Genomic DNA, 14546 nt, shown 5'->3' on the forward strand with positions numbered 1-14546 from the left:
TATAACAAGCTAATCTTGGGGTTCCACGGTAAATAATTTATTTCTGCGCATGCTCAGTGAGCTTTAATCTAAAATTGATTTGTAATTCATCCAAGTTCCATCGGATTTTAATTGAATTTTCTGAAGGCATAGCTAATTTTTGGTAATAGTGTTCTAGTCTGTATGTGGCAACAATCCACCGTCTTCCATATTTATCTAAAATAAAGAGTATGGTTTTGAAATGGAAATCTTCAATAAAAAAACATTCAGACCTAGATAAAATGTCCAGATACCTTGTGGGAAAATGAGTTGTCTGCTGGGGAAATTAAAGTCCAATTTATTTTCAATTAATGGAAAAGAAAACACCAAGCTTTAAGTTTGCTTTAAGTTTAAAGTTAAAGTTAATGAAACAATTAACTGCTCCAAATACCAGTTCCTTAAAGGTAGAATTTCCAAGTTGTTCAATAAAAAGCTGAAAATCAAGAGGGATGTCAGTATTTAAAGGGTCATGCTAACAAAATCTTCATCACCTTCATAGCCTTTGTATTGACCTATTCTTTAACTACAGTTCAGGACACCTGCCACATGACCAAATTTTTACTTTTATCTTCTACATATTGATAATTGATGGGTTACTTTTGTTTCTCTTTATGAATTTGCAAAGTCACATACCAACTGCAAAGTTGTTGTGCAGTGGTATTGAATTCTGGGGTAGAAAACACACACAAACACAAAGAAAAACTGAAAAAAAAAAATCTTTTTTTTTTTTACATATGAACAAAAACAACAGTTTTACATGAATCAAAAAAATATTTCATCATTGAACTTTAACATAAAGTTCTTCCTTTGAAATTCACTTTTACAATGCAGATTCATCTGAATAACAGGCATGCTTTGAAAGGCTGGAAAAGGCAAGTGGATGTCTGAGAAATATTGCTTTGGTTTCGACTACAGGTGGTATGTCGCTGGGTTTTGGATCAACATACCATTTCTTTCATGCTTTATTTTGTTAATAGCAGCCACTTAATTCTGCCAAAATAAAAAAAGGAAAACAAGTTTGTATACTTCATCTAGTTTCAGAGGCATCTGAGGGAAATCAGTCTGGTAAGAAAAAAGATCTGCTATGTAACAATGTCTAAGTGAGGTGACCTGCACCTCCAGTAAGTACTCAGTAGCTGAACATCTCCTGGGTGGAGTTGCTCTGCTGCTGCTGTTGTTGGGTGGCTGTGGGGTTGCTCTGGGCTGGATCTGGACCCTGACTTTGGGTCTCCTGAGGGTCTCCATCCATGTGGGTAACCTGGCTGCCCTCAGCAGCTGGAACAGGCCTCCAAGCCAGAGTTGGCGCCTCCAGCTGGTGGCTAATCGGGTTGACCAGAGTGGTGAGGTTGATGAAGTGGGCCACGGACTGGGGTGCTGCACCGTTAGTCGGACCCACCGTCTCCGGGACAAGTTCAGACGGTCTGTTGTGGAGCATGGCGGAGCCGCTGACGGTATCGAAGGTGACGGTGAGGATGGAGTTATCCAAGGTGAGGGGCCGATCGGTGGCGGTCAGGTGGCCCACGGCTACCGGCTGCAGGCTGGTGAACTGGGCTTGGGAATGGCTGGTGATTGGTGTGACGGTGATGTTGGTCAGTCCGACCGAGCTGCTAGGGGAGGGAGCTGATGGAGCGTTGGGATCAGTCAGGACCACAACCTGAAACACCAGACGCCAGATTTATTCACAAAGCTAATTTACTGATTAGCAGAGAGGAAGATTACTCCAGTTTTCCTTCTGACGAATATTCAATCAACAATCTAGCTACAATATTGTTGCATCTGTTTCTTCTTAAGGAAAACCCATTGTCTCCTTCCTTCTTCTAAAAATGACAACCTCTTAAAACGGTGTCTCTTATGAAAACTTGACATCTACCTGCTGGATGCTCTGCACAGCAGAGCTCGTCTCCGTCTCCTCGCCAACAATGACGGTGTTGAATTCGGGCATGGCCGTGTGCCTCGGCTCAGTGAAATCGCTGTAGTCGTCAGACTCAGAGAGCTCCGGTTCCACTGGGACTCTCTGCTTCTTCTTGGGGTGCCGGTTAGGTCGGACAGGCTTCTCATGGGACATGCCATCTTTCTCCAAGGAGAGGATGGGCTGTCAGACCAGACCATTTACAAAAGCACAACAGCAACAGACCAAGTCAGATTTGATTTTCTGTCTCCAACCAGTGTCCCTCTATGTTCTGAGACATAATATCTCCATATAATCCTCAATGGTAAACAAACCTGCACAATACTGATGGAGGAATTAGTAACAGTTGAATTTTCTTGAAAATCATCAAACTCATCAATTCTCATTGGCGCCACCTGCAGACAGAAAAAGGGAATGATTACATCAGGGAGTCGGTGTGAGGCGGAATAATGGGTCAGGTCTGCTATCATACAGAAAAGTGTGGAGAGCAGAACAAAATTTACACGAGTAAAACTAGCACTAATTTTACTCAAATAAAACTAGAAAGAAGTAACTTTAAAAAACTACTACAGTAAAAATACTACAAAAGTCCTTGTTTTGAGTTCATAACATACGACATAATCAGGGCTGAAACGATTAATCAGACTAATCGTGATTATTGAAAAAATCATCAGCTAGAACAACACCCCTACCGGAGTAATTAAGCTACAACTGCAGATATATATACAAATATATGTTGCATTTAAGATAAAACCTTCTTTAGTTGCAGATCTTTGGTTCAGATTTAGCAAAAACTAAAATGTCTAATACTAACTACCCAGTTATTTGTCAGTTTATCCAAAAAACAATCAACATCTCAGCCCTACACTGTATTAATGTTAAGTCCAGAAGAAAAGGCTGAGCTTTTCACACATTAATATTAGAAGTATTGTTTCAGCTGCACATGCATCCTTTGCTACAAATGATCAAACATACACTGAAGGAATGTTGTCATTACATTTTAGGCAATAAAATAAAAATACATAAAAACTCTTCAGACTGGGTCAGTCGTCAGGATACCTGAAAGAATAATCAATTGCAGATATACCCGTTAGCTACAACCCTAGATTTAATTATATATTAATATTTATATATTAAATATATATACCCAAAAGTACTTTTTTTCTTCCAAAAATTGTTACTCAAGTAAATCTAAGTAGTTACTAGCCACCTCTGATCATGTAATCATCCCCCCCTGGGGGCTCGTCCGGGCTTACCTCAGGGTGTTTGCGGCGTAGATGGCGGTTCATGGAGGCTCGAGTTGACACCTTAGTCCCACAGAGGTGACACGACTGGGCTTCCACCTTTTCATGGGTCAGGTGGATGTGCTTCTGCAGCATGTACTCCGTCAGGTACTTCTTGTCGCAATGTTCACACTTCCACGTCTTACCCACTGCAGCAACAATGAAACAATGGTCAGTTCAGGACACTGTTGATCACTCTGTAAAATGCTGGCTACATAAAGTGTTTAGTACAACATTAAACTATTTTAATTAATGTTACATTTTAAAGATGCATCAATCAATCTTTCATTTTATAACAATGTAGAAAGTCTCAAAATAATACACAGTAATAAAAGCTCTTCACCTTTCTCGTTTTGTTGTACAGATACTATCTGTTAATTTTATTTATTTGTTATTATTATTTTTACCAAAAATAATTGCTTTCTTCTTAAATTTTGTGGCTTTGAAGGTGCATTCACACCAGCCCTGTTTAGTCCGCTTTAATCGAACTCTAGTTTGTTTGCCTAGAAAATCTGCTTCATTTGGGGAGGTGAGTGCAGAATTGAAATCCCTGCAAACCTAGACCTCAGTTTAATTAAAATGAACTCTGCATATGAGAACGCCAATCAACTTCCTGCTCTAATAGCAGGAAGTTGATTATAGCGCAGGGCATTCTGGGTCAAAAGAACTAAAACTAGCGCCAGTGAAAGAAATGGGTAGCAATGTTTTGCCAAAGACAAAAGAGAAATCCTACAAATGCTAAATTCTGAAGAAGGAAGTTACGCTCAGTGACTTCTTCAGAGATTTTTGAGCTGATTCCTTCAGTGGTTCTTTGTGCAGCGCCACCACAGGCAATGAGGGGAACAGGTTTCTCTCAGGGTTTGGCTCTTTTGACACAATACAGTGTGAAAAGGAACCACAGCTGCTGAAAACATAACAAATGTTGCAATTTTGCTCCCCAATCAAACAGAGTCTACTGGACTATCAGGTGTGAAAACACCTTTAATGAGAAAGAAACTCCTGGCTCATGAGAGACTGACCTGTGTGGATTAGCTTGTGCGTCTCCAGGGTTGTCCTCTCGCTGAACGTCTTCCCACACAGTTCACACATAAAGTCCTTAACACCTGCAACCAAGTTGATATGGAGGCAAATCAACAATAGTATGAACATTTTAGCTTCATGGAAAAGTTCACTGAAAATCCCAAACCACCTGTGTGTCTCTTGAAGTGCTTCAGCATGTTGACTTTTTGGGCAAACTTGCGGTTGCATTCTTTACACTCGTACTCTTTGATGCCTTTGTGAAGCTTCATGTGGTGCCTCAGAGCATGCTTGGTTTTCATGCCTGCAAAGGGAGACATTGCCAATATATAATTATAATTTGGGTATAACTTAAGAGATATAGTTTCAACTTAGTAAAAAAATGAGGGGTGTGATGCAAACCTTTCCCACACTCTGCACACAGATAGTCCCGGTTGTCATCGTGAACCCTGAGGTGCTCCTTCAGCATGTCCTTCCTTGCGAATGATTTGCCACATTTTTCACAGCAGTGGCTCTTTACCCCTGGATCATGACATAGGAGCAAACGCCTTAAAGATATGTTTTGGCATTCAAATAAACAGGAGAAGAAAATCAATTCTTTTTCTTTCTCCCCAGTTCTTTCCAGAAGGTAATCTATAATGAAAAAAAGAATTCAGCTAATACGCTGTTTCAGTGTTTTCTCAATGTCTAAATATTAATTAAAGACTATCTTAAGGACCGGGATCATTCAGACAGCAACACTGATACAACTGCCTCAACTAAAAATCTGATATTTTTGCGGTAATTGAACACATGATGCAAAAATGCAATTAGCTAAAAACAACCCTCCTCAGGTGTAAACTAAAGGAAAACTGACTCAGTTAGCCATTTTCTTTCTGCAACCAATAAAACAAAACTAAAACAGCTAGCCGACTAATGAGGTCAATTTCTGTCTGCCTTAGAAAAGAAGTGATTGACTAGTGAATGTACCCAGATAAGCAGATAACAGGAAGGCTGAACAAATCAGGCTGTTAGCATGTAGGAGTAACGAGCACAGAGCATATTGTGTCCAGCACCAAATCGACTTTAAAGTTATTCCGTTTTAAGATCCTACAGAGTTCCCAGCGTGCTGCTCACCAGTGTGGATAATCTTGTGTCTTTCCAGGTTGCCGATGCTGTTGAAGATTCGGCCGCACATTTCACACGGATGGATGTACCTGGAGGACAGAAGCAGCTGGACTTTAACTCATCTTTCCCAAGACTTCATGTAGTTTTAAGCAGCACTCGATAGCAGAGGCGCTCCCTGCTGCCTTACTTCTGCACTGCAGGGTCGGGCAGCTGCTCTCTGTGAATGACCAGGTGAGCGTTGTACGTGGCCTTCAGAGCAAAGTGGCGGTTGCAGATCGCACAGCTGTGGCCTTTCTCCTTGTGTTGCTCTGTGATGTGCTTCAGGTAATCTCTGCCCTTCGCAAACGACAACTGGGCACATGAAGCAGATGACTTGGGTCACGTACTGATCCCTGAAAACAGCCTGCTGTCCGGTTTGTACTTTTCACGGCCAAAAAGTCTGACAGCTAGCTACAGGGCTATGTGTATTCCACCTCATGAAACTGTTTCTCATCCGCTTTTTTTAAAAATCAAAAATGAAGCTTACTTGACATTTCTTGCAGTTGTATTTGTGGTGATCAGGATCATCATCTTCATCTTCTTCATCCGTTTCATCGCTGTCATCTGGCGAGATGCCGATCTTCTTGATGAAGTCTTCCCTCTCTTGCTCATCCATTAAAGCAATGTCCTGGAACCAAAACAACTCCATTATTACTTTATTTTTTTTTACAGATGTCTTTCCTAAAGTTGAAAATACAGATCGGACCAGGTCTCAAGGTCACCTTGAAATGCACGTGGATGTGGTCCCGGAGGACGTCCACGCGGAAGAACTTCCGGCCGCAGATCTCACAGGTGTATTTCTTGTCTCCGTGAGTCAACAGGTGTTTGTTCATATTGCTCCTGCAAGAAAACACCTGCGTGCACAGGCATGCAGTATGTGTGTGACGAATACAGGATCTGAGAACGCTTTTACTGCACGTCTACTTCCAACTATGTGTAAGACCGGTTGCTGGCAGCGCCTGAGACAAACCCTTACCTTGCCACAGATGGGGCAGGGAGACGGTTCCTTCCTGTACTTGGTCCCTTCCTCTCCGTTCGCCTCCAGCTCTTCTTTCTTCATCTGTTTTGGGCCTGCTTACAAGTAGAACAAGTTGAAGACGATGAGGGTGGCTCAGCTTTGCATGACATTTTTGCCCTTTCTTCTTTGCAAAGCAGCTCAGGACAAGTCAGGATGGATTCAGAGCAATTAGTCAAGAACAGGATCAAGGTTTTTCATCAGTATGTTTAGCAGTCCCTCCCAGCAAGTTGTGACGTTGTGTGTGCAACGTAATTTTACTCATTGTTCGCAAATTTTCCTGCAATTTTCACCTGTAATTGCAACTTTTCCGGAAGTCTGACCAGCTTCATAAGGATTACCGCATTTCTTTCTTTTCAGACCAATCACAGCAACTTGTCTGAATTTTGACCAATCCTTTCTAATTTAACTTCCTGTTTCACAACATCTCTTGAACGTCGAACCTGCAAGATGAAACGGTAACATTAGCAGGTTTATTTTTTTTGTGCCAAAAACACCTTGAGATGTTCTGTAGGATTTTCTTCTGCTATGTAAACAGTTCTTGTTAACTCAAGTTGCATCTTGACAACTCCTCAAAAAGTTGACTTTTCACATATTAAGACTGATACTTTAAGAAGATACTTGAAAAAGTTATTTGGACCTTAAACGTCAACTATGTAAAAAGAACAATAAAAAAAACAAACAAACGTGTTTTAGGATAATTATATGCAGTAATTCCATTTTTTTCTTTCTGTTATTGCAAAAGTAAAACGTACAAAAAAAAAAGATGCAACTCTGACCGCAAAGTTTTGAAAAAGATGCCCCAAAATGAGTAATTTTAGGCCGCAACAATCACAAGAAAACATCCCAACATCTTGTAGAGACTGTTTTAAGGTCATTGTCCAGTTGGAAGATGAACCTCCACCACAAACTAAACCCGTCTGCAGCCGCTCTCCCAGCTTTTCCTGATCCTGCTCTCCGGCTGCAGCGACTCACCCACGCTGTGCCTCCTGTGGTGCTCCTGCATCACATCTTTGCGGTAGAACATTTTGTTGCAGATCTCGCAAGAGTAGAGCTTCTCGCCGTGCTTCTTCTTATGCTTGGAGAGGTTGCTGTTGGTGGAGAAGAATCGCGAGCAGATGTCGCACTGGAACGTCTTGTCATCTGGGGATGTGAAAGACGGGCGAAATGAAAAAAAAAAAAAAAGATTCAGGTTGGACAGATAAGCGACTTGGAACATCTTAGAGGGGGAGCGGAGAAACGGCACCTGTGCGGCAGTTGTGGAACTTTAAGGCGTTTTCCAGACGAAACGATTTCTCGCATGTGTTGCACTTATATTTGTAGTCTTGGTCAGGCTGCAGAGAAACACAAAGACGTCAACACAGCGGGAGAAAGTAAAAAGCCGGAGGCGACAGTTTGGAGTGTCACTCACCATGTTCTTGCTGTGCTTGTAGGAAATGTGCTGCTTCAGACTCTCCTTACGGCTGAATAACTTATCACATTCGTCGCACTTAAACAGTTTATCACCTGAGACGGGGCACAGAGGAATCCTGTGGTGTTACACACTGCACAACCACTTTGCTCGATCGACTCCAGTTTGCTTCGTCGCATGCTGCGGTAAAAGACGACACCTGGCTCTTACCGTGAGACCGGATGTGTCTGTTCAGGTTGCTGCTGTTCTGGAAGATTTTACTGCAGAGGGAGCAGCGATAAACCCGCTTGTGCTCTCTGGTTTTGTGCCTCCTTTGGACGGCTGCGCCATCGGAGGACGTGAGCAGGCTGCTGCTCTCTGATGATGCAGCCGCATCCGAGGCCACCAGCTCCAGGCCTCCCAGCATGGGCTTTACGTCTGCACACATCAGGAGCACACAGACGCACACACATACACACACACACAGATGAGTCAACGTGAGGAGATCTGCTTTTTAGCTGCAGTATCTTGTAGGGGTGAGCCGATTTAGTATTGTGCACCAATTGAGTTGATTTTGGGAGGTTTGAGATCAGCCGATATTAACATGAGAAACTGATTTTCTCCATGTCTGCCATCCAGTTTAGTGTATCTGAAACTAATTAAAAACAATAAATGTAAAAAATTTAAGGTCAAGAAATCTAAATCCTAGTATCTGCTAATTTGTTTAAGACTGATCCAAAAGCCCGATGTTTGGTATAATCCTTAAAAGCCTGACTCTTTTCTTTCTTACCTTTGGTCCTGCTTGTGAAGGGGGCCGCTCCAGGCCTGCGTCCCCTGGCTCTCCTTCCGCGGCCCTGCCCTCTTTTACGGCAAACCTGGGCCGTGTGGGGTTTCCCTTCCTCAACACCAGGGGCTACCAAGGACTGCACTGAGGCAACCTCGCTGCTGAGACCCAGGGCTATACCTGCAATCAATAAAAGGGGAATAAATGTATTGGAGCACAAAAACATGCCTGGATCCCAATCCTATTAAGAATAAATACTGAGGACAGAAAGCGGAAAGCTAAGAGAAAATACTGCAAATTTGACTGAAATTTAAAGCTGCCATTTACAGATTTGTGAGAATTCAGGTGATTGATGCTTCAAGTTGTTTTACCTGCATTGTCGTCTTCAGCCGTGTGAAGCAGCAAGTGGGCGTCTGATATCTTTATTTTAGAAGACAATGCGACATCTGTTCAGGAAGAGAGCAGGAGGCACATTGTTTCTGCCCTGGCTCACCAGAATCTGTGCTATAAAGTCTTTGTGATGTACAGAGCTACTCAAAGGTATTCATGGACCAAAAACTTTTTCACAGTTTGTCGCATTACAACCACAACTTTCACAGGATTTTATTGGGATTTCATCAGACTCTGGGTTCACCGATTGCAGATTTCTTACTGATTTTTAAAAAAAGCCCGACCAGCCAACTCTAAATTTGGCTGATAATTAAAAAAAAAATTTTTTTTGGAAAGGTTGCTAAAAACAGTAATAAATTTGCTAGTTGGCATTAGTGGGGTGACCATTGTTGTCCACACACATGCAGATGTGACCTGGTGGGCAGGTCTGCTGAACAGCCCTTTCCCGTGGCAGAGCTTCAGGAGACGGTGGCTGATTTTTTAGACCTCTGTGGAGGTAGAAAAGATTGATCAATAAATGTTGGCTAATTGCCGATTTCCCAAATTTAAGAAAATTGAGGCTGATTTATGAGGGCACCCTTACATGCAGCAAAGCGACAAAAGTAGAGTGTAGTTGTGAAGAGGGATGGATGTTAGTCTTGTTTCAGTTTTTTGCCACTAAAAGTCTAAAAAATATGGAACGTGTTTGTATTGGAAATGGAAAAATTAAAATGAAGTCAATATTTTCCATTTGCATGATTGTTTTTCTTATGCCTCGCTCTCTTTCTACCAAAATACTTCAATCTGGTGCATTGGTCTGGACCAGCCCCGTGTTTTTGGAAGGAAAGATTTGTTTAAAGAGACTTCAGTCTATCATATTAATTGTTTAGGTTGTTTTATTTCGGGTATTTAAATTGCCTTCCAGTTCCAGTGTTAAATGTCCCTTTGAAATGAAAGTTTATCGATCTTTAACGGGGTGTACTTGCAGTGCTATTCTGTAGTCAATATTACCTTAAAATGGTCTCAAAGCAACAATATTATTATTTATCGCAATAACTTCTGGGACAATTTACATTTATTGTGACAAGCCTTGTATTCTGCCCTCTTTCCTCCGTGGTGGTGGTAGTTGATAGGAGCAAGTCAGAAGATGGATGGAGCTCATATTACAATTCGAGAATCATGAGTTAGAGTGGCCCAGTCAAAGGCCAGACTGAAATGCAACCAAGAATCTGTTGCAAGATTTGAAAATTGTTCTTCACAGATTCTGATAATAAATTACGTGCTACTTTCTTTTAATCTGTATCATAAAATCCACGTAAAACACGCTGAGGTTTGTGATTTCCAGTTACCTGGTGGAGGCAGCGGTGGTGGCAGCTTCAGCATTGGTTTCTCCATCTTCTTGGCGTAGAAGGCGCCATACCAGACCCTCAGCTCCGTTCCTGGGAGCACGTCCTGGTAAACAGCAGAAGCACATGTAGGAAGAGCGCGACACCTCTGATAGCATGATGGCACGGCCAGGCTGGGTGAGGGTACCTGAGAGGTGTTGAAGTAAACGTCGTCATCCTGCTGGTAAGCAGTCAGGTTCTGGTGCTTGTGGTCGGCCGCAGGTCGCACCAGCATCATCCAGTTGCAGTCATCCTCGCTGGTGCAGTCAAAGCACACCATGGCACCGTCCTTCTGGAAGATCTGGCCAACAGACAACGAAGTATACATGCAAGGACGAAATCTTTCTAGCACAAAGCAGGGCTTGAATCGTGTTCTAAGTCATGAGGGCTTATCTGGTGGCACCTTCAGGGGGAACACTCCTTCGTTCTCCAGAATGGGCACTCTCTTCGCTTCAAAGGGTCCAAAGCGGGTCCGCTTGACCAGTCGACGCAGGACGAACACCCCCTCCTCTCTGTTACCCACCTCTCTGATCTCCAAGCTGTTAGGGAGAGATGATCTGATGCAGGACAGAGAGCAGGAGTTTCTTTAAAAAATTAGCAAAATCCAGCAGGATTTAAGGAGCTGCACAGTAACAATACCTGCATTAGTGGGTATTGTTGGCGAAAGCTAAACAGGGCAAGTAATCAGGCTGAAATTTATTTATTTATTTGGCATGCGATTTTAGAGTGGAGTTTGGAGTCCAAATTTTTTAAGAATCTGATATTTTTAAGAAACAAGCAGAAAACAAGTTGAGGTCAGAGTTCATTATTCCACATTAAGAGACTATCCTTTAAGAGAGCTCCAAGTAATGATGGGCATTTATCACACCGTTTATGATTTACTGTGGAAAACTTCTTATTATGATCAAAATTTAGATTTATTGTTATCTTGATAAATTTAAATTAATTATGTTATTCCCTCCCCCCAAAATGCCAATTATTGGAAATGCTATGTTTGCTCTTTTCTCCACTGTTTGTTCCACAAGAGCATCAATAAACATCTGTCATTTTGAAATTATTATGCAGTTACTGTGTGCAGCAGTGTCATGGAGAAGTCATTTTTACCATGTAGTTTTATCATAATTTTTTTATTTTGTAACAATAGTACCACCAAAATACCACCAAATCACGCAGTAAATGTATAGGTCCATGTAGCCCCGTCCTTATTTCCAAAGCAAACACAACTGCAGGCCAAAATTCCTCCACAGTGATGCAAAAACTTCTCGGAAGTTTTTCAAACACTTGATGACAGATGTTGCTGCATCAACCAGTTATTAGGTTTTGGGGTGACTAGATTTTTTTTTGTTTTTGTATCTTGATAAAGACAATAATTTGAAAACAACTTCTTGTATTTACTCAGGGTACATTTGTTTTATATTAGGGTTGGGCAATAAATCAATCTATGGGGCGTGCTGTGGTGGCGTAGGGGATAGCGCGACCCACATATGGAGGCATTCAGTCCTCGACGAGGCCGTCGCGGGTTCGATTCCCGGAGCCGACGACATTTGCCGCATGTCTTCCCCCCTCTCTATCCCCCTTTCCTGTTACCCTACTGTCATATAAGGGACACTAGAGCCCACAAAAAGACCCCTGGTGGGGAAAAAAAAAAAAAAATGTAAATCAATCTATATGGCGATAGACACATCATCAATACCAATAGAAAATGCACAATGCATGTTCAATAATTTCACTGAACTCTTCTCCAGGACTGCACAGCATTCTGGGGTATGTAGGCAGAGGAAAGACTTTAGCCTCTTCTTCTCATAGCCAGCGAAAGCAAGTTTGGTGTCATCAACTAACTTACTAGCTCTTTGGTTACTTAGCAACAACCTACTGAGTAACTTGTAGTACCTTCAGGTTTCATACAAAAAAAATCATGGCGTGGAGTGAAAGGAGAAAATTAGAACAACAGCTCGAGATTAAATTGTGGATAAAAGAGGCAGCATTAAGATATTTAAAACAAATCGTTATCGATATCGACTGGTATGAAAAACAAATATCGTGATACTTTCTTCGCTATGTCGCCCAGCCTATTTTTATATACACATTTGTTTGATCTGAAGCATTGCCACAAAAAAATAATAATGTAAATCTGTGCTTCTAATTTTATAACTTCAATAACTACTCTATTATTTCAGTAGCATTAGGGATAACTGATGCTTTTAGGGATTAGGGATAACTGATGCTTTTATGGTTTGTCAGAGAGAGACTCTGACAAACCATCCAACTCCAGCTTGAACGGTGTTCCCAAGTTGCCAACTCACCGAGCTCGACTGAGGACGAAGGAGTCCTGCACGGTAACCAGGGGTCCCAGTTCAGGACACTCCGAGTCATGGTACTGACCACAGTCCTCGCACCCTGTGGAAGGGATCACATCTGTCACCACCGCCTGCTCCCACGCTGTCAGAGTCAGAATACAGTGACGGGTGGATTCATACTCACAGATGAACTCATCTGGGGTCTGCTCAGCCATTATGCCAGCCTGCGCAGAGAGGAGACGGATTTTAATTCTGTGTTTGGCCATGAAATAAGTAGGAAGCTGACAACATTCAGGTCATTTGAACACAACTACCTGTAGGAGTGAGTGTTTAAAAGAACCGAACCTGCACTTTTCGGCTGTACCTGAACACATCAGCCCCTCTGATAGACAACAATGTGTTTGAAAGCACTAACTGCGTTTTTTATTTAATGTTTGTGAGTCACTCGGAGGCTGCATTTTTTTTTCAATCTAAGGAATCCGTGTAAGAGTTGGGATCCAGGATTTGAGTGGTTCCCAAACTCTAGCCGGGTTTTAACTCCGATCTGAGCGGCTTCTCTTCTCTACAATGTAACAAAGAACAGTCGGCATGGCGGCTGGATCGGAGACGCAAACCACCAAACCGGAGTCGGTGCTGTTCAGCGCCGGGGTGAGAGCCGTGGGAGCGGCGCAGAGAAGCCCCGAGCGACCCGGACACACCGGCTGCACCTTTGCCGGCAGACTGCGTCGCCATTTTGATGGAAACGCGAGTAAATTAGTGAGGAAACACGTTACCTTTTCTGCAAAACAGCCTTCATTTAGCGAGTCCTGACTCCGGGTTCCAATCCGCTCCAGAAACGGCGCAGGACCGGAAGCGAAGCCGAGCCCATTGCATTTTGGGAGCTGTAGGCTGAGGACAGCAGTTATAGCTCAAACCAGAAAACGAGAAAAGACCTTAATTTCCACAGTTTTAGTTATTCGAGAGTTGATTTACTATAATATTACTGTTTTAAAACACTACTTCATGTGTTGTTTGTTTTACACAATATCATGATTTCAGTGACGTGCGGTGAGGTGCAATGCTGGTGAGGCACTGACTTAATCATAATCAGATATACAAATGTAGACCACCTGCACGTTATTGTTAACATAAGGAAATTTCGCGCATGAGACAAAAGCTGGAGGGCAAATCCTTCTACATGCATCCATAGCCGCGCTGCCGTGGTAGAATAATTCTGTTAACTCAATCAAACTTGGAAATGTAGGTATTATTAAATTCCTGCTGTGCTTCACAGCAAAAGCAAAAACCGTTTAAGTACGACTCAAAACAACGTCTTTCTCGCTGTCTGCATTGGCCAGGCTACGCAGACTCGTTGCGATAGAAACTGACAACAACGCCAATAAAAAACCACTGAAATATTTCCCACGCAATGAGCAGAACATTCAGACTGTTGCAGTGGTAACAGTGGTTTTAGGCTTAATGTCTGTTTTGCTATTATTATTAAGTGATTGCTGTGGTACGAGGAGAAAACTATGAATATATCGCTGCACTTGATTTTACTGTATGCCTAGTTCCCTGTTACTGTCTCTTACTCTGCAGTTGTGGAGTCACAATATCTGGGATCATGAGCGCCCCCTGCCATCAGGCAAGAGAACTGCCTGCTTCACCTCGAATCTGTTCTCTGCCGTTTCTGATCGCTCCCCAGCTCACGAAACACGTTACACACACAGTTGGTGAGAAGAAACACTGTACGTTATATGAATAAGCTAAATAATGGAATATTTGTTCATACATTTCATGTTTTTTTTTTTTTTTTTTTTTACCCATTTTACTGGCGACGTACAGACGGGAGGAGCATGCTCCCAGAATGGCAGCCAGTGCAGTTAGCGAGAGGTCGATCAATTCCAGGTGAGGCTCAGTTCGCTGCTGCCTCACTTGCTTCGCTTCCGAGCAT

The 14546-nt window shown here is 42.4% G+C and overlaps 1 protein-coding gene across 4 annotated transcripts; it reads right to left on the reverse strand.

Annotated features, from left to right (window-relative positions):
* Positions 1 to 721: 721 nt before the first annotated feature.
* Positions 722 to 14451, reverse strand: prdm15 (PR domain containing 15). Of its 4 annotated transcripts, none has more exons than XM_044141207.1 (24): positions 14416 to 14451; positions 12798 to 12837; positions 12620 to 12713; positions 10720 to 10873; positions 10465 to 10617; positions 10281 to 10383; positions 8934 to 9008; positions 8569 to 8742; positions 8010 to 8216; positions 7800 to 7894; positions 7635 to 7722; positions 7364 to 7531; positions 6350 to 6447; positions 6096 to 6227; positions 5861 to 6001; positions 5522 to 5685; positions 5344 to 5423; positions 4630 to 4749; positions 4400 to 4531; positions 4230 to 4313; positions 3184 to 3359; positions 2242 to 2322; positions 1889 to 2110; positions 722 to 1672 (listed from the first exon to the last, which is right to left on the reverse strand). In XM_044141207.1, exons 2-24 carry the CDS (start codon positions 12826 to 12828, stop codon positions 1148 to 1150), a joined length of 3297 nt encoding a protein of 1098 aa, XP_043997142.1. In that variant the 5' UTR covers positions 12829 to 12837; positions 14416 to 14451; the 3' UTR covers positions 722 to 1147. The 4 variants fall into 4 exon arrangements, with proteins under 4 accessions (XP_043997142.1, XP_043997140.1, XP_043997138.1 ...); XM_044141205.1 differs by lacking the exon at positions 14416 to 14451 and adding an exon at positions 13387 to 13844; XM_044141203.1 differs by lacking the exon at positions 14416 to 14451 and adding an exon at positions 12928 to 13119.
* Positions 14452 to 14546: the final 95 nt, after the last annotated feature.

This window comes from Gambusia affinis, linkage group LG15 (assembly GCF_019740435.1).
Source record: "Gambusia affinis linkage group LG15, SWU_Gaff_1.0, whole genome shotgun sequence".
Classification (NCBI taxonomy): domain Eukaryota; kingdom Metazoa; phylum Chordata; class Actinopteri; order Cyprinodontiformes; family Poeciliidae; genus Gambusia; species Gambusia affinis.

Bases quoted from the DNA above. Each gene is read 5' to 3' on its own strand.
- prdm15 (XM_044141203.1), bottom strand. From the start codon at position 12,987: ATGTGTTCAGGTACAGCCGAAAAGTGCAGGTTCGGTTCTTTTAAACAC. The intron at 8,743-8,933 runs GTAAAACAACTT...TATTGATTGCAG, and splicing joins GGCTGAAGACGACAATGCAG to GTATAGCCCTGGGTCTCAGC. The intron at 8,217-8,568 runs GTAAGAAAGAAA...TGATGTGTGCAG, and splicing joins CTTCACAAGCAGGACCAAAG to ACGTAAAGCCCATGCTGGGA.